At 36.7% G+C, this 23,012-nt stretch overlaps 1 protein-coding gene across 8 annotated transcripts in view; it reads left to right on the top strand.

The window, feature by feature from the left end:
- Positions 1 to 23,012, top strand: part of LOC123643341 (nuclear body protein SP140-like protein) — a 70,397-nt gene that overhangs the window by 5,785 nt on the left and 41,600 nt on the right. For 7 of the 8 annotated variants that reach the window (XM_045558812.1, XM_045558810.1, XM_045558809.1 and 4 more), the window contains exons 2-6: positions 12,450 to 12,612; positions 13,734 to 13,902; positions 16,395 to 16,478; positions 18,672 to 18,734; positions 19,151 to 19,300. In XM_045558812.1, coding sequence (XP_045414768.1) covers positions 12,450 to 12,612; positions 13,734 to 13,902; positions 16,395 to 16,478; positions 18,672 to 18,734; positions 19,151 to 19,300 — 629 coding nt within the window. Of the gene's footprint in view, positions 1 to 12,449; positions 12,613 to 13,733; positions 13,903 to 16,394; positions 16,479 to 18,046; positions 18,166 to 18,671; positions 18,735 to 19,150; positions 19,301 to 23,012 lie in introns of those variants that run through there. The other variant, XM_045558813.1, reaches the window with a different exon arrangement.

The following is a 23,012-nucleotide window of genomic DNA, read 5'->3' as shown; positions in this document are numbered from 1 at the left end:
TTAAATTTCCATGTATTTATAATTCTCCAAATTTTCTCCTATTATTGATTTCTAGTTTCATACCATTGTGGTCAGAAAAGATCCTTGATATGATTTCAACCTTTTTGGCTTTTTTAAGACTTGTTTTATGGCCTAACATATGATGTATCCTGGAGAACGTGCCATGTACACTTGAGAAGAATGTGTATCCTGCTGCTATTCGATTAAATGTTCTGTATATGTCTGTTAGGTCCACTTTTTCAGAAGAGTCTTTCAATTTCAGTGTTTCCTTCTTGATTTTTCTCTCTGATTGATCAATCATTAAGAGAGGAGTATTAAAGTCTCCTACCATTATCATATTGCTATTAATTTCTCCTTTCAGTTCTGTTAGCATTTGCTTTATATATTAATGTGCTCCAATGCTGGACGCATAAATATTTACAACTGTTACACCCTTTTGATGAATTGACCCCCTTTTCCATATATAATGACCATCTTTGTCTCTTGTGACCACTTTTGACTTAATATACATTTTGTCTGATATAAGTGTAGATGAATATAGTCACCCCTGCTTTCTTTTGGTTACTTTTTGCATGGAATATCTTATTTCCATTTCTTCACTTTCAGCTTTCATGTGTTCTTAAAGCCAAAGTGAAGCTCTTATGTGTAGCAAATTGTTGGATCTTATTATTTTATTGTTTTCTGACTTTTATACTTCCTTTTTCTGTTCATTTTTTTAGCTTTCTTTGTGATTTGATGACTTTTGTGGTGGTATACTTTTTTTTCTCATAATCTTTTGCTTATCTACTACAGATTTTTCCTTTGTGATTTTCGTGAGGCTTACATAAAATATTTTCTGGTTATACCACCCTATTTTAAACTAACAACTTCGATTGCATACAAACTCTGTGCTTTTACTTCTTTCCCTATTTTAATTTATTGATGCTAAAATTTGCATCTTTTTTATAGTATGTATCCAATAACAAATTATCGTTATACTTATTTTTTAATTTGTTTTTAACTTTTACAACAAAATGTAAAGTGATTTATGCACAATCATTACAATTTTAGAAAATTCTGACTTTGACTGTATATTTACCTTTACCAGTGAGTTTCATATATTCATATATTGTTATGTTGTTAAAGAATATCCTATCATTTCAGCTTGAATAACTCCCTTTACCATTTCTTGTAAGACAGATTTAGTCTTTTGTTTATTTGGACAAGTCTTTATCTCTCCTTCCTTTCTGAATGACAGCTTTGCCAGGTGGTGTATTCTTGGTTGGCACTCTTTCAACATTTTGAATACATCATCTCAATCTCTCCTGGCCTGCAAAGTTTCAGCTGAGAAATCCATATGGGGACTCTCTTATATATGAGTTACTCTTTTCTTGCTGCTTTCAAAATTCTCTCTGTTTTTATCTTCTGATACTATAATTATAATGTTTCTTGATATAGACCTTTTGTGCTCAACTTGTTTTGGGACTTTTGGATCTCATGAATCTAGATGTCTATTTCTCTCCCCAAATTTGGAAAGTTTTCAGCCATTATTTCTTTAAATTGACTTTCTGATCATTTTTCTCTCTCTTCTCCTATTTTGATTCCTGTAACATGTGTGTTGCTTCACTTGAAGGTGTGCCATAAATCCCATAGGCGTTTTTCATTCATTTTCATTCTGTTTCTTTTTGCTTCTCTCAGTGGATAATTTTAAATGACCTATCTTTGAGTTCACTGATTCTTTCTTCTGCTTGATTGAATTTCTGTTGAAACTCTCTATTAAATATTTTCAATTCAGTCATTGTATTTTCCAGCTCTAGGATGTCTGGGCTTTTTTATGATTTCTATTTCTTGTTGATGTTCTAATTTTGTTTATATATTGTTTTCTAATTTTTTTTGTTATCTATCTGTATTTTCTTGTAGTTCACTGAACTTCCTTAAAAGTATTATTTTGAATTCTTCTTTAGTAAGTTCATAGATCTTCATTCCTTTGGAGTCAGTTATTAGGGCTTATTTGTGTCTTTTGATGGTGTTATTTTTCCTGATTCTTTATGATCCTTGTATCCTCATATTGCTATCTGCACATTTAAGGAAGTGGTAACCTCTTCCAGCCTTTACAGGTTTGCTTTGGAAGGGAAAGATGTAGATACATCAGTCCATCCTGGGATTCTGGGTGGGCTAGATGGTAGTGTCCTTGGACAGGCAGAGTTTGCTCTTGGGGGTCTCTAGTTGGGTGGGGGGACATTGCCTGTGCTCTGAGGTTAGATGAGTCTACTGGCTGGTCTTTGGGGTTGGATTTGTCTCTTGGCTAGGCTCTTTGATTAAGCATGACTGACCTGCCTTTCCCAACATTCATTCTAAATTTTACACGCAAATAAAAGACTTTATTAGTTCAATTTTTATAAAAATAGGATCATAACACATTAATCTGAACCATAGTTATATTTTTCATTCAGCAATATAACTATGACCTTCCATCCAAATTACTAGAAATAAATAGCTGTGTAATATTTCAATAGTATGTATTTATCATCGTATACTCAACCATTCACCCAAACAATCAGGTTGTTTTCAGGTTGGAGGTACATGTTATTGTTGTTTATTTCTTACTAAAAACAATACTTCAGTAAATACTTTTATATTTATGAATATGTAGTCAACAAATATATATTGAACACCTTGTATGTATTAGGTACACAAGAAAAATCAATCGACAAAACAGGCACAATCCCTGCTCTTGTGACTTATATATTTTGGGGAGAAGAGAGACAATGAATTAGACAATAAACAACAAATAAAATAAATAAGTAATTCATTTAGTGTGTTGGCCAGTGACAAGGACATGGGGAAAAGAAAGAACTAGATTAGGGGTTTGAGAGTACAGGGGTTACTGGGGGATTGTGATTGTGATTTTAGATAGGTTGGTCAAAGCAAGCATCATTGAGAGGGTTACAAGGAGCAAGTACTTAAAGGAGACAAAGAAGTTAGTTCACTACATGGATATCTGGACAAAGACTATGCTAAAGAGAGGAAACAGCAAGTATCAAGTCCCTAATGCTGGAGTATGCCTGGTGTAGTCAAGAAACAGCAAAGAGGTGGGTGTAGCCAGAGAGAAGTGAGCAAGGGGAGAGGAGAGAAGGGCTAGATCATTTTAGATCCTTTGAACAGTGTAAGAATTTGGTTTTCACTTTTGAAGAAATGGGGAGCCATTGACAGTTCTAGAGTTTTTGTTTCTATAGGATGGATACTGGTGTTTTTATTTCTTTTCTTTTTGTTATTATTTCAGCATATTATGGGGGTAAAAAAGTTTAGGTTACATATATTGCCCTTGCCCCCCTGCCCCTCAGTCAGAGCTTCAAGCTTGTCTATCCCCTAGACTGTGCACATGACACTCATTATGTATGTATACACCCATCCCTTCCCCCGCTCCCATCTGCCCAAAACCCAATTAATGTTATTCTTATATGTGCACTTAGGTGTTGATCAGTGAAACCAATTTTGATGGTAAGTACACGTGGAACCCATTCTACTAGGTGAAGTATCCCAAGAATGGTGCTTTTATTTCTATAGGATAAATTCCAAAAGTGGGACTGCTGGGTCATTCTGTAGTATATCTTCAAATTTGGTAGATATTGCCAGATCTTTTCTGAAAAGGCTGTAGTAATTCATGCTCATATCAGCAATGAATGAATGTCTGTTTCTCTGAATCTTCTCCCACACTGAATAGTATCACTAATGAAATTGTGTTTGTCAATCTAATAGGTGAGAAATGGTTTCTCACTGATGTTTTAGTGTGTATGCATTCATATGTTTACTGGACATTTTAATTTTCTTTTCTCTAACCTGCCTATTCAGGTCCATTTGAGGGAGGGTGCTTGTTATTTTTAATTAACAGACTGGAGTTATTGTCTATTAATATCTAATATATTAACACTTTGTCACATGTGTTGAAAATGTTTCTATACTTTTACATCTTTATTATTTTCTTAAACATTTAAATCTATTAAGAGAAATCTTCCTCTTGTTATTTTCTTTTCGTATTTTTCTTGTCTGACTCAGATGTTTGTCCTGTCATGTAAATATTTACATTATTTTATCCAGTTTTAGTGGAGTGTCAGGCTGCAAGTGCACCACAGTTACATAACAGTTTCAGAAGAATTGATTTTTTAAAGCTTACTATTTTTTTTCTAATTGGGGGTACTTTATATATCTGTATTTATGTTTATATTTTATTTAATTCCTTCAATAAGGCTTATGGTTTTCTTCATATAGGTCCCATACCTTTCAGATGTTTATAAATATATACATGTGTATTTGCTATTATGCCTGAGTATTATATATTTTTTTCAATTTTTATTGTTTCAAACAAAAGCTATAAGTTTTATATATCTATTATTCATACTTCTTGGCCAATTATTTTCTTGCTTTTATGAATTTTATTAGGTCTCTAGGGTTTCTGTGTACATAGTCATAAAACATAAAATGTATATTATTTTAGTATTTATAACAGTTATTTCATTTTTGTATCTTGTTGCATATATATATATAATTATGTAAATATATATAAAATGGTGGTGATGGTAGAAATTTCTACAATTTTTTCTATTTTAATGACTTTACATTTTAATGTTTATTGTAACATTTCCTGGTTTTAGAGACTTTATATTGTGTTAGTTTTTATTTCATATAGAGTTTTTATAAAAATAGCTGCTAGGATTCATCAAATTTCCTTTTAAAATCATTTGTGGATATATATACTTTTTCTCCTTTTATTTTTTGATGTAAAATTATAGAGCAATTTCTTAATGTTGAACCAAGTTTGCTTTACTCATTCTCATTACTTTTCACTTTTTTCTTATGTTTTAAAATAATCTCTAGCTTTCAACAATTTGGATGGAACTAGAGACCATTATCCTAAGTGAAGTATCTAAAGAATGGAAAAACAAAGACCACATGTACTCACTATTAAATGGGAACTAACCAATAAGCATACATGTGCACAGAGGGAAGTAAAACTCAGTGGAAATCAAGCAGAGGCAAGGGGGAGGAGGGGCTGGGCAAAAACCTACCTAAGGGGTACAATAAACACTATCTGGGTGATGGGCACACTTATAACCCTGACTCAAGCATAACAACATCGATATATGTAACCAAAAACATTTGTACCCCTGTAATATTTTGAAATTAAAAAAAACAATAATAATTGTTTTTCTAGCTCCAAGTTTTGTTTCATTTTTGACATGACAAAATGGGCTGTTTTATTTTCTAAAATTTCTAAGTAATTTATTTTCTTTAACATCAGTGTGTTTAGCTTTTACTGATTGTAACTTATTAAGACTTCTTTTGTGACCAAGATTATGCTCAGTATTAATATATGTATTTCAAAGATATTGAGAAAAAGGTGTTCTCTATTTTTAAGTCACAAGATTAAATGATAAATCATTTAAATTTATCCAGAGCCTATATGTTTTACATATGTAAAGAGTCAAAAACTATAGGTGAATTGTTTTTCAATGCCCGTAAAACATTTCCCCATTATTTGTTTCTTCAGTTTTGATTTGACATTGGTGGGAACACGCTTGCTTTGTGTATTGTTTGCAGTTGCATACCTTAACATGTTTATCTTTGATTTCAACAAATTCTGTGTCACTTTGTCTTAGTTGTGTTTTTAGTTGGGTTCTATGCCTTTCAATATCATCATTTTTTTAAATTTCAGCATATTATGGCAGTACAAGTGTTTAGGTTACATATATTGCCTTTGCCCCACCAGAGTCAGAGCTTCAAATGTGTCCATCCCCCAGACAGTGTGCACCACACCCATTAGGTGTGAATATACCCATCCCCTTCTCCCTTCTCCCACCTGCCTGACACCCAATCAATGTTACTACTATATGTGCACATAAGTGTTGATCAGTTAATACCAGTTTGATGGTTGAGTACATGTGGTGCTTGTTTTTCCGTTCTTGTGATATTAGTACAATGGGCTCCAGCTCTATCTAGGATAATAAAAGAAGTGCTAGATTACCATTGTTTTTTGTGGCTGAGTATTACTCCATGGTACACATATACTATATTTTATTAATCCATTCGTGGAAATATCATCATTTTTTCATTTACGTTTAGTTTTACAAATAATCTTTTATACCCATCTTTTATAACTTATTGATTTTTTTCTTTTATCTCTCTAAAAATACAAACTATGTTATATGCTTTTTATGTTTATTTTTCAGTATTTCATAAGGTTTTATAGGGTCTGATTTTACTCAATTAGTAGTTACTTTCAACTTTTCAAATTCATTCTTTAATCTATATTTCTGTGATTGTCACAGTTGAATTTGAAACCATATTGTTCAACCATATTGTTTTCATGCTTGAAACAAATCATTTAACTCACATTTTCCTTTGCCAGTCAACTCAACAGTGTGAGTTTGTTTATATAATTTGAAGCTTTACATTCAAATAGGTATTATTTGGAATTTTTTTCTTGTTCCTATAATATCTCTGCTTCTCTTATGGTAACATTTTTCTCTTTTTAAAATTATTCTTTCTAATATTGGAGTGTTTCCTCAAATGTCTGTTGATTTGTAGTTATCTGTTCCTACATAAGAGGAGGCTCTGGTAATCAGCCAATGTGATTCACCAAATTAAAGAAAAAAAAAGAAAAACCATATGAATACATCAGTAGATATACTTGATAAAATTCAACATCTATTCATGATAAAATTCTAAGCAAATTAGGAATAGGTAGGAACTGCCTTAGTCTGTTTCAAAATATATGTTTATTATATATAATATATGTGTGGTATATATATGCCCATTAACATCATACTTAATGTGATACTTAATGCTTTTTTCCTAAAATTGGAAACAAGGCAAGGAAGTCTACTCTCACCACTTCAACATTATTTTTAAACTCCTAACCAATACAATAAGACAAGAAAAGAGAAACAGTTGTTAGAAAAGAATAGTAAAATAGTCTTTATTTGCTCATGACATGATTATTTTCTTTTTTAAAAAATTTTAAAACATTAAGGAGGTACAAATGTTTTAGGTTATATGGATCATTTTTGTAAAGTTTGAGTTCCAGCCATAGGTGTGCCCATCACCCAAATAGTTTTCCTAGTACCCATTAGGTTGGTTTATTCCCTACCTCCTCCCTCCCCTTCTCCTGCTAGATTTCCACGGAGTTTTACTTCCCTCTGTGCATATGTGTGCACATTGGCAAGTTACAATTTAATAGTGAGTATATGTGGTGTTTGTTTTTCTATTCTTGAGATATTTCACTTGGCAGAATGGTCTCCAGTTCTACCCAGATTGTTGCAAAAATCATTAATTCTTCCTTTTTATGGCTGAGTAGTACTCCGTGGTACACATATACCACATTTTACTAATCCACTCATGAATTGATGGGCACTTGGGGTTGATTCCACATCTTTGCAATTGTGAATTGGGCTGCAATAAACATTTGAGTGCAAGTGCCTTTTTGATGAAAAGACTTCTTTTCCTTTGGGTAGATACCCAGTAGCGGGATTGCTGGATTGAATGGTAGGTCTATTTTAGTTTTTTGAGGAATCTCCATACTGTTTTACATAGAGGTTGTACTAATTTGGAGTCCCACCAACAGTGTATAAACATTCCTTTCTCTCTGCATCCATACCAGCATCTATTGTTTTTGGAGATTTTAATAAAAGTAATTCTAACTGGGGTAAGGTGATATCTCATTGTGGTTTTAATTCACATTTCCCTGATGATTAGTGATATTGAGCATTTTTTATATGTTTATTGATCATTTTCTTCTTTTGAGAAGCTTCTGTTCGTGTCTTTTGCCCACTTTTTAATAAGGCTTTTTTTTTTTTTTTGCAGATTTGCTTGAGTTCTCTGTAAATTTTGGTTATTAGCCCTTTATCAGATGTGTAGCTTGTAAATATTTTCTCCCATTTTGTAGGTTGTCTATTTACTCTGTTGATTATTTCCTTAGCTGTGCAGAAGCGTTTTACTTCAATCAAATCTCATTTATTAATTTTTGTTATTGCCACTGGGGCCTTATTCATAAATTCTTTGCCTAGGTCAAGGTCTGGAAAAGTTTTTCTTACATTTTCCTCTAGAGTTCTTATGGTTTCATTTTTAGATCTAAGTCTTTTATCCATCTTAAGTTAATTTTTGTGAGTGGTGAGAGGTAGGGTTCCTGTTTCATTCTTTTGCATGTGGCTATCCAATTATCCCAGCACCATTTAAAAGAAAACTACAGACCAAAATTCCTTATGAATATAGATGAACAAATCCTCAATAAAATATTAGCAAGCAAAATTCAACAGCCCATCAAAAAGATAATCCACTAGAACCAAGTGGGCTTCATCTGAGGAAAGCAAGATTAGTTCAACATACAGAAATCAATGCATGTGATTCACCACAGGAAAAAAGGCAAAAACACAGATCATCTCAATACATGCAGAAAAAGCATTTGACAAAGTCCAGCACCCTTTCATGAAAATAACCCTCAACAAACTAGGCATAGAAAGAATCTCTCAGAATTCTAAAAGCTATATATGACAAACCCATAGCCAACATCATAATGAAGGAGAAGAGCTGAAAGCATTTCCTTAAGAACTAGAATAAGACAAGGATGCCCACTGTCACCACTTGTATTCAACATAGTGCTGGAAGTTCTAGGCAGAGCAATCAGGCAAGAGAAAAATATTAAGGGTATCCAAATCAGGAAAGAGGATGTCAAACTATTGCTCTTCACTGATGATATGATCTTGTATCTAGAATATCCCAAAGATCCCACCAAGAGTCTCTTGGAACTGATAAACAAATTCAACAGAATCCCAGGATACAAATTCAATGTACACAAATCAGTAGCATTTCTATATATTATACTAATAACAGTCAAACTGAGAGTCAAATCAAAGACTCAATACCATTCACAATAGCCATAAAGAAAACAAAATGTCTAGGAATAAGCTTAATCAACAAGGTTAAAGAGCTCTACAAGAAGAACTATGAAACTCTGAGGAAAGAAATTGCAGAGGATAGAAACAAAAGGAAAAACATGTCATGCTCATGGGTAGGTAGACTCAACATTGTTAAAATGTCCATACTACCCAAAGTGATTTACAGATTCAATGCAATCCCAATCAAGTTCCAAAGTCATACTTCAGAGATCTAGAAAAAATAATTCTATGCTTCATTTGGAACCAGAAAAGAATACAAATAGCCAAAGCGGTATTAAACATAAAGAAGAAATCTGTAGGGATCACATTACCAGACTTTAGAGTATACTGCAAGGCTATAGTAACCAAACAGCATAGTATCAGTACAAAAATAGACACATAGACCAATGGAACAGAACACACAACCCAGATATAAAGCTACCTACCTATAACCAACTGATCTTGGACAAAGCAGACAACATACACTGGGGAAAAGAAGCCCTGGACATGAATATTTACTATAAAATCCCAAGAAAATGCAAAAATACTTCACTAGAACTAATACACAAATTTAGCAATATCATAAATACATGGTTAATATTTTTCAAACCAATTCTATTTCCATATACCACTAGTAAGCAATTTGGAAAGCAATACTACTTAAAGTAGCATGAAAAATAATAAAATTACTAGGAACGCATCTAATGAACAGTATACATGACTTATATACTGAAAACTGTAAACAGTCCTAGGTAAAATTAAATAAAACTAAATAAATGAAGAGACATACAATGTTAACAGATTGGAAGCTCAATATTGTTAAGATGTCAGTTCTTCCAAATTTATCTGTAATTTCAGTGCAAATCCAATCAAAGTCCAAAAGGTTTTTCTTGTAGACATTGACAAATTGATTTGAAAAGACATATGTAAAACCAAAGAACCTAAAAAAGCCAAGACAATTTTTTCTAATTGACTTCAAGATTAACTTCTAGTTCTCAAGTCAAAATGATGTTGGCATAAGGGTAGACAAATAGGTCAATAGTACAACATAGAAAGCCCAGAAAAAGACGCATGTTTATGTTGTAAATTGCTTTTGGAATATTTTCATGACCTTGGGGTAGGCATAGATTTCTTAGACAGCACACTAAAGTCATCAACCATAAAAGAAAAAAAATGATACATTGGACTTCCTCAAAATTAAAAATGTCTCCCCATCAAAAAACATGGTTAAGAAAATGAGAGGCAAGCCACAGACTGCGAGAACTTATTTACAATAATTAAATCAGATAAAACACTCCTTGACATAATATGTGAAAAAAACCTTCTACCCATCAATAAGTAAAAGAAAATTTAATAATATAAGTGGGTCAAAGACTTGAACAGACACATACACAAATATACATATATATATTATATATATCCAGTAAGCACATTAAAATGTGCTTGATATCATTAGTCATTAAAGAAATACAAATTAAAACTAAAATAAGATATCATATAATACACACTAGAATAGCTGAAATTATAATAGAAAGACCATCTCTAATAGTCTTTGAAAAACAGTTTAACAGCTTCCAAAATGGTTACACATACTCCAACACAATGACCCAGCAATTCCACGCCTGTGTATTTACCCAAGAAAAATGAAAACATCTTGCCACAAAAGACTTGTACAGTTTTATTCATAATAGCCCCAGATTGGAATCAAGCCAAATGTCCACCAAGAAAATGAATAAACAGATTGTTGTAGATTCACAAAATGGAATACCACTCATCAATAAAAAAAGGACCAAAGTGCTCTTCAATGCAACAACATGGGTGATGACCAAAAAAATGACAGACACAAAAGCATACATTATATATTATTCCATTTATATGAAATCCAATAACAAGAAGTATTAACATTATGAAAGAAATGACAGCAATGTTTGCCCCTGAGAAGCTGCCTGGGTGCATGTAGTCTGCATGGGGGTTGACAGGCAAGGAATGCACTGTTCTGTTCTTCATTTTTCAAATAACCCATCAGTTTTCAGCCCAGTGTCTCCCTCTCAATCTCCACGGCCTCTTCAGAGTTCTGCAGGGCACACTAATTGCTTTCCTGATCTCTGGGAGCATCCTCCACCTACAGTAGCAAGTCTCTCCTCTAACTGAAAATTTTCATCTACTCGTTGTTCTCCAACATTCTCTTTGTCATTATAAATCTAATTCCTTTGTTAGTACTTTAGTGGGATCTTTAATAAAAGAGAAGATATGCTTCTCCTCAATCTACAGTATTTAACCAGAAACTTTTTTTTTGCAGAAATTAAAAAATAATAATGTGGCATTATTATTCCCTGCTGCATTTTGGGTACTGGGAAGTGCTGATAATTCCCTTCTGGTTTGACAAAGAAAGCTTATGAATTGTCACAGCATTTAGGAATATAGAGATGTTGATTCAAACATTATCATAGCAATAAAGTGATCAACTAAGAGCCAGAATTACAGACTCAGGTTTAAAATTACTTTCACAGGAAGCAGCAGCAATTTCTGAAATTCAAATGCCTAAAAAGATTCACTATATATAACAATAGCACAAAAAGTTTATATTAACACAAAGTAGAACCAGATGTCCCAGGAGATATCATTGATATTTTCATGAAATTCTCCATTTATACCTTATATCATTATCATTATTAAACCACATAATATTATTTATGAATTAATTTCATGATATAGGATGATATTTCTCCCTTAACAGCTTGTTTTTATCATTCTGATGTTGTTTTTTATCTTTCTGAGATTTATTTTCTCTTAGTTTTTAGTTAAGATGCATTTTCAAGATTGGATTTTATTTTTATACCATTGTTTTTCATTTCTCTATGAATGACCTGCTAACTCCATCTTGGTTTTATAGGAATTTAGATTTTTTAATTCAAAAATATTTCAGTTATGTTTAGGTAAAGATATCTTTACAATGGCTTTGATCAGGATGGACAGGAATTTTTCAGTCCTGTATATTTTAGTCTTTCATAACCTCCATGCTTTCTTTTTTTTTTTTTTTTTTTGAGACAGAGTCTCTCTCTGCCCAGGCTAGAGTGCTGTGGTGTCAGCCTAGCTTACAGCAACCTCAAACTCCTGGGCTCAAGCAATCCTTCTGCCTCAGCCTCCCAAGTAGCTGGGACTACAGGCATGTGCCACCATGCCCAGCTAATTTTTTCTATATATATTTTTTTAGTTGGCCAGATAATTTCTTTCTATTTTTAGTAGAGACAGGATCTCGCTCTTGCTCAGGCTGGTCTCAAACTCCTGAACTCAAACCATCCGCCCGCCTCAGCCTCCCAGAGTGCTAGGATTACAGGTGTGAGCCACTGCGCCCAGCCCATGCTTTCTTCTATTTCATCTTTGTTGCTTCAATTTCATTTACTCTGACCTCTACTCAGGACTACCTATTTTATATATGTTGGTTCTTCATAGCCTATTGTTCATATATAAAATCTTACATCCTCCAAAAACATGTCAGAATCTTGATGACTGTTTTTACATGGTATCTTTTTTCCCTAGGATGGCCACAGAAGAGCAGAACATAGAGGACGGGGTTATCTATGACCGTATATTCAGTCACTTCAAAAAACATAAGGTGGAGATTTCATGTGCAATCAGAAAGACATTTCCATTCCTTGAGTGCCTCCGTGACCATGAATTCATCACAAATAAAATGTTTGAAGTAAGTAAAGTTTATTATGTCATAATCTGGTAAACCAGCTCCAAATTAAATTGAGCTTTCATATCCTAGACCAAAACCCTGGGGTACAAGTGGCTGACTGAGGGGTCTTCTATGAGTGGGGAACATTTTCAAGTATTTCTGTAAGTGCTCCTGTAAGGCAGAGGGTAGGGGAGAAGCAGACATCACCAAAGATGATCCTGCTTCTAACTGAAGGAATGGTGTCCATGGCACCCTCTGGCGTCAGGGTGAATGGCACTGGAAATAAGCGGGGTCAGAAATCGGCATACTCCATAAATGTACAGTGCCTTGTAGGGATTGATGCAATATAACATAAACTAAACATTAAAAATATTTTAATGAATTGAATAATTTTAATGAATTGATTTACTGAAATGGTAATTGGCATGGCATTTTATTTCAATTAATATCAATTTAAAATATCTACATCTAAGAACATTAAAACCCACAGGAAATTAGTGTCTGGTTAGGACAAATTTGGGAGTAGATGTTTGCTGTTCTTTCTCTGACATCTTTCAGGTTTTTTTTTCTTTCCATTTTTAATTTTTTAAATTTGGGTAATTTCCCCAATAGGCCCTCTTGGAGATACAGAACAGAAAGTCTTCTCTTTGCCCATGAGTATGCCTCTTCTGTTGGCCAAGTTCACAGCAAGGGGAGGATGGTCACCTAGTTTCCCTGAGCCCTTCAGGCCAAGTCAGTCCTGCAGGAAGGGCAGGGGTTGTTCAGCCAACAGAACAGCCACTCATCACCTGCTAAGTCTACTCCTAAAACATCTCGGCCAGGCTCTTAAAGGGCTACACATCCTTTAACTTCAACCCACTTTTAGTCTTCAGAATTGCTCCTTTTTACATCAAATTAAATTAGAGTGAAGAGATCAAACTCATCAATGGTTACTTTTAAGGATGAAGGATTTACTTGTTCCATTTATTAGCTATATGAATATATAAAAATTACAAAACATTTAGTAGCTATATGAATATATAAAAAAGTACAAAACATGAGAAAATACCTATGTAGGGAAACTGGAATACATTAGTCATAAAATTACTTTCCAGGGCTCTTTGAAATCTGTTCTTATATTTTTCCATTCATTATTTTTTAAGGATTCTCAAGAATCTTGTAGAAACCTGGTCCCTATACAAAGAGTGGCGTACAATGTTCTCAATGAGCTGGAGAAGAATTTTAACCTACAAGTTCTGAAGATATTATTCAGCGACGTCCACATGAAGGAATACCCTGATTTAATCCCCATTTATAAAAGCTTCATAAATGGTAATTAGATTGTGTTACCTATCATTTGAGGTCCAGGGCCAATGTTTTTAAACAAGCATATATTGATCGTCTACCATGTGCCACACACTGTGCTGAGCAGTGGGGGTATAGTAGTTAACTAAACAGGCATGGATGAGCCTTCTTGACTCTGTGGTGCAATAGCTATGGTAGAGCAACCACCCTGGAGGTCTGCTTAACTGGACATTTAGACTCATAAGACAAGCAGAGCCACACTGGCATCAGGTTTACTTAGAAGAACATAGAATAAGCAACACAGGATCCCGACAGAGCGGCATTGGTTTCTTCTCTTCAGTGGGAGCCTTTGCAGTGGTCTACACAGCAGTCCACCAAGTTGACTATAACCTGCCTTGAGTGACAGCTCCACTGTAGTTGCAGGATCCACCTTGGCCTCGCACCACATGCCCATGGGAGGCAATGTCTCTTATCACAACTCCATAGTCATAGTTTTCAGGGACCCCACAACAGATAAGCTGAGTTACAAGAGTTACCACATAGAAGGAAGGCCAAAGTTATGCCTTCCCACCAGGTATTTGTGGTTCATGTGTAGTCCCTCCCAGTCTGCCAGTCATGGGTCTTTTCGAAGCCCAGTGTTTGCCTGGTAACAGAGCAAAAAGGCCACAATTTCCAGAACAATGAACAAAGAATTTAACCCTGGGTCAAATTTGCCTTTAGCAAAGGAGAAATGTTTTTTTGTTTGTTTGTTTGTTTGTCTTCTTTTTTTTTACCATTGATCCACAAGGGGTGAAACAAACATTAACCAAATAATCACAAAACTGATTGCTCTGCCAGGGACTATTTTTGGTGCTATACAAAACTAATGGTCTAATGGTTTAATTCTAGACTTTTTCCTGAGAAGGCATGATTTTACTCTTTTATTGAGACACAGTAAAGAAGACGCCTCCATTTTTTTTCTTACTTCCCTAGAAAACTTTTTATTCCAATGTAGTTTGGTCTCAACCAAGTTCTCCAAATAAGAGCTAGAGACATCACAAGAAAAGTGGACACATGCCCTGAGGAGGGTGGATGCAATGGGAACAGGAATAAAAGTATGAAAACATATCAGTAAAACAGAACAAATAGGATTTGGCCAAATCTAAGAGTGCAAAGCAGTGTAGGAGTTGATTCAAGAGAGATAAGTTGGAGAAAGATTTTGAACCATCTGGCATTTAAAGCCGAGGAATTTGAAGTTTAAGAGGCAACAAATAGATACTACAGTTTTATCAGCAAGGAAAAAATTTTTAAGGATGTATATATGGCTTGTTGATTTGTGTCAATAGTAACCTTATCTAATTAAGAATAAAATAATTTTTGCCAGGCATAGTAGCTCACGCCTATAATCATAGCATTTTGGGAGGCTGAGGTGGGAGGATTGACTGAGCTCAGGAGTTCGAGACCAGCCTGAGCAAGAGTGAGACCCTGTTTCTACTGAAAATAGAAAATTTAGCCTGGTCTCCTGGTGCATGCCTGTAGTCCCAGCTACTGGGGAGACTGTGGCAGGAGGATCGCGTCAGGCCTGGAGTTTGAGGTTGCAGTGAGCTACAATGACGCCCCTGCACTCTACCCAGGACAACAGAGTGAGAATCTGTCTCAAAACAAAAAGTAAATAAATAAAATAATTTCGATAGCAAATCATTCAAACCAGAAGAGGAAATTAAAGGAAGTCAAATACCTATGCACAAATTTCAAGTCAATATTGTATTTGTAACCAGGATGTCCCCAGGTTGTAGGGGCCAAGAGAATGGTGTTACCTTTACTGGTCACATCTCAGGGACTCTGATCCTCTCCATGGACTACAGGGAGCCCGTAGGGTCTCCAAGTGGCTCCCTGTGCTTGGGTGACGGGATGGAGGTTCACTGCTGCCCAGGGCACTGCCCACTGCCTCACCCAGTGCTGTCCCTGTTGCCTTCGGGGAGATGCTGCCTCCTGGGCCCTGAAGTCCACGCAAACTGCCCCTGTGTCCTCTGTTATGTTTTTTTGGGAATCGCTCCTCCTCCCTGACCCAATTAAGCCAAAACCTTCCTCTTTTCTAGCCCCATTACTAAAGCTGTTGGGGTTTTCGCTTTTATAATCAAGTCACTAGGACCCAAGACCTTCTCCCCAAGAAATCCCTGTTTCTTCCTTAGTTTGAACAGTTCAGAAAACACACTTCACTTCTATTACTTATTTTTATATGCACTTTTCCTGCCATCTGAAATTGTTATTAGGTGAGTAACATGGCTCACAATGTTTTTAATTCTCCCTTTAGCCTTAATCTTGAGTATTTCTTTTCTGTGTGGGAGACAAAGTCTTCCTTGATGGGGTCTTCTCTTTTCTGTCCCAGGGGATGACGGGAGAATTTTAAGCCACTGAGCTCTGAGTGACTCAAGGGCTGGAAATTCCTAAATGTATAATTTCCAGATGCTGTCACTGGTCTCTGACAGAGATAACTAATTGCCTTCTCTTTCCCACTGACTCTGTCTCTGGCTCTTCAGTGCTCCCAGACAAATCGTATTTACAAGAAATTGATGAAGAAGGGAGAGAGGAGGGGCCCAGCAGCCAACTAAGCCTTGAACAAGGTAATAACAACAGGAAAGAACTTTCTCAGCTGCTAAGAGAAACAGGGGCCCGAGGTGCTGAGTGGAGATTGTGAGTCGGGGAAGAATGAGGAAGGACCATGGGGACGGCAGGGAGAGGAGTCTGTCTGAGCTCCCACCCAGGTGTGGGTCCTGGAGGAGCAGCCATCACAAGACACCACTGGCCCAGTAGCCAGGATGAAGGGATGGGAGTGAGTCAGTAGCCAGATTGCAAGACACTGACTGCCTGGAAGTGATGGTGACGTAGCCAGGTCCCTGCAGGAGAAGATCCCTGTGAAGCTGTGAAGGGCTAAGAACTGTGGCCCATGGTCAATACTAAAGAGAAGACTCTGGGTGAAAGAAAAACACCTGTCTTAGCTATCTGAGCCCTCACACTCACAGCACTTCTGACAGCGCATGTGGGAGAGTTTTCCCCACACCAACCAGTTCTCCAGTTCTCTGCAGATGCCAAGTGTCCTCTGATTTAATTCAGTTCTCCCAGGGTTAGCACAGACTCCGCATGTTAAGGCCTCAGTCTCACAAGACTGTCCCTCTCTTCAGACACCAGTCGCGGGTCCCAGGTCGTGACCTGTGCTCCTTACCAACTGGCTATAAATCGAAGGTTCCCACGACCTCTGCTTTGGGTTTGACAGATACTTGGCTAGCACAGCTCACAGAACTCAGGGAAGCATTTACTTACGTTTGACACTTTATTATAAAAAATACAACTCAAGAACAGCCAAATTAAAGAGATGCGTAGGGCACAGTATGGGGAAGGGGCACACAGCTTCCGCACCCGCTCTGGGCGCACCACCCTCCCAGCACTTCCCTCTGTTTGCCAACCCAGAAGCACTCAGAACCCAGTCACTTGGGTTGTTTTAGAAATTTCATTGTGTAGGCATGACTGATCAAATAATCAGCTGTAGATGATTAAGTCAACCTCCTGCCCCACCCTCTCCTCCCTGGAGGCCAGCGGGAGGGGCTGGAAGTCCCAAACCTCTAATCATATGTTTAGTTCCCCCACAACAGAGCCCCCCATCCTTAGGGGTTTTTGAAAAATCACCTCATTAACATAACCTCAGCTGTGGTTGAAAGGGGCTTGTTATGAATGACAAAAGATGCTTTTTTCACCATTAATGCTTAGGATAGTACAAGAGTTTTAGGAACTCTGGCCAGGAGCAGGGGAAGTCCAATATATATATATTTTTTCTGGCATCACAATATTACACTTGGTGATGGCAGAAGAAAGGATTGATTTAAATGTGGGGGATGTTGTTCAAGAGCAGGAATATTCACAGAGAAAGAAGTGATGCAGAGAGACACAGAGGAAGTGGTTCAGTTGTGAAGAGGACCTGGGTACTTTAAGAGAGAGAGAGAGGAGGAGGAGGAGGAGGAGGAGGAGGAGGAGGAGGAGGAGGAGGAGGAGGAGGGGAAACCGAAGGCAGAAGAGAAGAGCTGTATTATTAATAGCAACAGCTCACTCTGAATGAAAATCTGCTCTGCGGCAGTTGCTGGTTTAGTGCTCACGGCTGCCACTGGAGATTAGTGTTACTTACGTGCCCATCTTGCAGATAAGGAAACTGAAATCCAGGGAGACCACGTGTGGATATTGCCTAGGGTCAGATGAGCAAGGATGAACCCAGGCATTCTGAACCCAGAGCCTATGTCTTAACCCTGTGCTGCTACCCAGGTAATCGAACAGAAAAGGCAGAAAATGGAACAAAAATGGGTTCATATATGTAGAGAGAAAAATACATAGAAAAGAATAGCAAGAGCTGCAGGAAGTGGAGGCACATCAGGTGCTGAATCCTCATGGAAAGGCCAACAGGAAAGAGTGAACAGATGGGCAGTGGGTGCAGGCAGGGTATGAAAGGGGGTGGGGCCAAGGCAACCAGGACTTGGCAGGAACTGAGGGAGGGCCCAGGGCAGGGCAGCTCTGGGACAAAGGCAGGTTCACTTTGGCCAGGGATGTCAAGACAAGCCATGGCCGGTTACCAGGGTGCGAGGTGGCCTGGCCAAGGCCTCTCAGCCAGGGGTATGGCTGACCTGGTGGATCTGCCAGTTCCCGATGGGCTCTGCACTGAGACTTAGAGGGGTCTTTAACTCCTACACTGTAAAGACTAAAAAGGGACTAGGGCAGAATGACGAAACCCATAGTTCAATTTCTGAAATAAACTTCTAATTTCTCTCCCGCAGGAAATGGTGAAAACTCTTTTCGAAGCCCACCTGGACCACGGTCAGATTCCTACTTTTCCACTGGTCTGTTCCTATTGACTGTTCTGTCCTTTGTTGCCTCATCCCATTCTGGAATGTGCTGTCAGGCTGCCTCTTGTGTAACTGACTGCCCAGAACTTTCAGCCTTTGCATCTGCCGTGTTTCAAGTTCAGGATTTAAATAACAGGCCTTTATCCTCTGGGTTGCCTGGGAGGGTTTCTTCTTCCCACACCCCTTGGACACACCTGCTGCCACTTCCTGCTGGCTCTGGGCCTGGGTGTTTTACTGATGAGCCTGCGCCACAGTTTTCTGCCTGTGTCTGCTCGACTGTGGCTATGGCCTTAGTGCTTTGACCTCCACCAGCGGTGGCCCGTGCTGTGGTGGTTGGAGGGGACAAGGAGTGATGAGCAGCAGGGGAAAATAAAATATCTAAAATATCTATGAATTGAAACGTGGTTTAGGTACAACCCCACCTGAGAGCGGACTCTTGGAGCACCTCTGTGAAACAGAACAGGCAAACGCAAGGACAAACATTACCAACAGAGACAAAAATGATGCAGTAGGAGGCCAACAAGCAAATCAGCAATGTGCCCAAAAGCCTGAGCCAGCAGGTAAGACTGACTGACAGGGTTTGCATGAGTGTGGAGGGGCTGGGGGGCCCTAGCTGAGAGCAGGGAGTGGACTAATTAATGCATGATGCAGGACGACAGTTATTTAACAAAGGGGAAAATCACACAGATGCAGATAGGGCAGGAATGGAGTCTGATATCCTGATGAGACAGAGCTGGAGGAAGAAAGTTAGGAAGGAAAACTGGGAGACAAGGGGGAAATGCCTCACCAGGGAAGAGAAACAGAAACAAAAGGCAAAAGGAGGCGTTAGAGAGAGGCTGGCCATGGACTCAGTGAAGCACAGACACCTTCACAGGGTGGAGACAGCAATAAAAGCAGACAGGGCTGTTAAGTAGAAACCTGAGAAGGAAAGAGGCAGGGTGAGGTATAACAGAATGGAAATAGGACAGAGCAAGTCTCTGTTGTGTCTCAGCTGTGGATTCTATTGTCTTCAGAGTCCTGTGGACCAGTAGTGACTAATGGAGATGCAAGAAAGGAGACACCCAGCCCATTGCCCTGCGATGAACAAAATAATTATTAATTATCTATATATTTTTTGAGATGCTCTGTTTTTTGGTTATTTGTTTATTTTTTTTATCATTTTAACCATTTCTTTAAGTTGACAAATTAAAAATTATATATATATTTATTATGTACAGTGTTTTTCTGAAATATATATACATTGTGACAAGGCTAAATTGAGCTAATTAACTTACATATTACCTTACATACTACCATTTTTTTGTGGTGAGAACACTTACAGTCTATTCTCTTAGTAATTTTCAAGAATACCATACATTATTAACTATTGCCACCATGTTATACAGTAGATCTCTTGAACTTATTCTTTCAGTCTAATTGAAACTTTGTATCCTTTGACGAACATCTCCCCAATCCCCTTCTCTCCCCAAACCCCACCTCTTCACCACCACATACTCTCAACTTCTGTGAGTTCAGCTTTTCTACACTCTGTGTGTAAGTGAGATATGCTATATTTGTCTCTCTGTGTTTGGCTTATTTCACTTACCAGAGCGTCCTCCAGGTTCATCCATGTTGTTGCAACTGACAGAATTTTCGTCATTTTTGAGGCTGAATAGTATTCCATTGTGTATATATATATGACATTTCTTTATCCATTCATCAGTTGAAGCCATTGATGGATACTTAAGTTGATTCCAAGTCTTGGCTATTGCAAATGATGCTGCAATGAACATGGGAGTTCCGATATCTCAGTGCGCAGTCCCTGACTTAAGATGGTTCAACTTATGGTTTTTCAAGTTTATGATGGGTTTATCAAGGTATTAAATGCATTTTTGACTTACAATACTTTTGATGTACAATGGGCTTATGGAGATGTAGTGAGGTCATAGGTCTAGAAGCATCTGTATTGATTTCATATCCTTTGGATATATACCAAATATGAGGAATGCTGGGTCATACAGTAGTTGTATTTTTAATTTTTTGAGGAAATTCAATGCTGTTTTCCATAATGGTTGAGATAATTTACATTTCCACTGACAATGTGCAAGGGTTTCCTCTTCTCTATATACTTGAATGATTTGTTATCTGTAATCTTTGATAACAGCCATTCTAACAGGTGTCAGGTGATATCTCATTGTGGTTTTCATTTGCATTTTCTTGATGATTAGAGATACTGAGCATTTCGATACTGTTGACCATTTGTATGTGTTCCTTTGAGCAATGTCTACTCAGGTCCTTTACCCATTTTTAAATTGTTTTTTTTTTTCTATTGAATCATGTGAGTTCCTTATATATTTTGGATATTAACCCCTTATCAGATATATGGTTTGCCAATATTGTCTCCCATTCTGTAGGCTGCCTCTTTAGTGATGGTTTCTTTGGCTATACAGAAGCTTTTTAATGTGATGTAGCTCAACTTGTTTATTTTTCCTCTTGTTGATTGTGTTTTTGGTGTTATAACTGAAAAAACATTGTTCAGACCAATGTCATAGAGCTTCGCTCTATGTTTTCTTCTAGTAGTTTACAGTTTCAGGTCTTATGTTTAAATCCTTAATCAATTTTGAGTTGATTTTTTAATATGGTGTGAGATAAGGGTCTCATTTCAGTCTCCTGCACGTGAATATCCAGTTGTCCTGATATAATTTATTAAAGAGACTTTTCTTTCCCTATTGTGTGTGCTTGGCACCTTAGTTAAAAATCAATTGACCATAAATGCTGAATGCAAACTTTCTATTTTGTTCCACTTGTCTATGTCTCTATTTTTATGCAAGTATGATCCTGTTTCAATTACTATAGCTTTGTAGCATATTTTGAAGTCAGGTAGTGTGATGCTTTCAGCTTTGTTCTTTTGTTTAAAATTGCTTTGGCTATTCAGGGTTTTTTTGTGCTTCCACACAAATTTTAGATTTGTTTTTTCTATTTCTTTAAAAAAAAAAACAACATTGGAATTTTCATGTGGATTGCATTGGATCTGTAGAGCACTTTGAGTAGTATGGGCATTTTAATAATATTAATTCTTCTAATCCATGAACATGGGATTTCTTTCCATTCCTTTGTTTCTTCTTCAATTTCTTTCATCAATGTCTTAGAATTTTCACTGTACACATATTTCACTTCCTTGGTTAAATTCTTTAATATTTTTTATAGTTATTGTAAATTGGTTTGTTCTGATTTCTTTTTCAGATATTTTATTGTTAGTGTATAAAAATGCAATTGATTTTTGCACATGGATTTTGATTTTTTACTGAATTTGTTTCCTAGTTCTAACAATTTTTTGGTGAAATTTTCGTGGTTTTCTACATATAAGATCATGTCATCTGTGAAGATGGATAATATAACTTCTTCTTTTCTAATTTGGGTGCCTTTTATTTCTTTTTATTGCCTAACTGCTCTGGCTAGCATTTGCAATGCTATATTAAGTGGAAGTGGTGAAGAGTGAGCATCCTAATCTTATTCCTGATGTTAGAGGGAAAACATTCAACTTTTCACCATTGACTAGGATGTTAGTTGTGGCCTTGTCATATACGACCCTTATTGTGTTGTACATTTCTTCCATGGTTAATGTTTGAGAGTTTTTATCATGTTGAGAATTTTTATCATGAAAGAATGTTGAATCTTGTCAAATGCTTTTTCTGCATCTATTGAGATGATTATATGGTTTTTGTACTTCCTTCTATTAATGAAGTGTGTGATCATTATAGACTTGTGTATGTTGAACCATCATTGCATCCCAGGGACAAATCCCATTTCATCATAGTGAATATCTTTTTAATGTACTATTGAATTTGATTTACTAGTACTTTTTTAAGGATTTTTAATATATATTTATCAGGGATATTGGCCTGTAACTTTCTTTTCTTGTCATGTTCTTGTCTGGGTTTGGTATCCTGGTAATCATGGCCTCATAAAATGAGTTTGGAAGTATCTCCTCATCTACATTTTTTTAGAAGAGTTTGAGAAGAATTGGGATTTGTTCTTTAAATGTTTGGTGGGATTCAGCAGTGAAATCATCTTGTCCTGGGCTTTTGTTTGATGGTGGGTATTTGATTGTGGATTAAATCTCCTTACTTGTTATTGGTCTCTTCAAATTTTTCTGTTTCTTTGTGATTCAGTCTTTGTAGGCTTTATGTTTCTAGGAATTTCTTGATTTTTTCTAGGTTATCCAATTTTTTGGTGTATAGTTGTTCATAGTAGCCTCTTATGATTCTTGGTATTTCTGTGGTATGAGTTGTA

This window comes from Lemur catta, chromosome 8, assembly GCF_020740605.2.
Source record: "Lemur catta isolate mLemCat1 chromosome 8, mLemCat1.pri, whole genome shotgun sequence".
Taxonomy (NCBI): domain Eukaryota; kingdom Metazoa; phylum Chordata; class Mammalia; order Primates; family Lemuridae; genus Lemur; species Lemur catta.
Note: the sequence above shows the minus strand (reverse complement) of the source record. Positions and strands in the feature narration are given on the sequence as shown.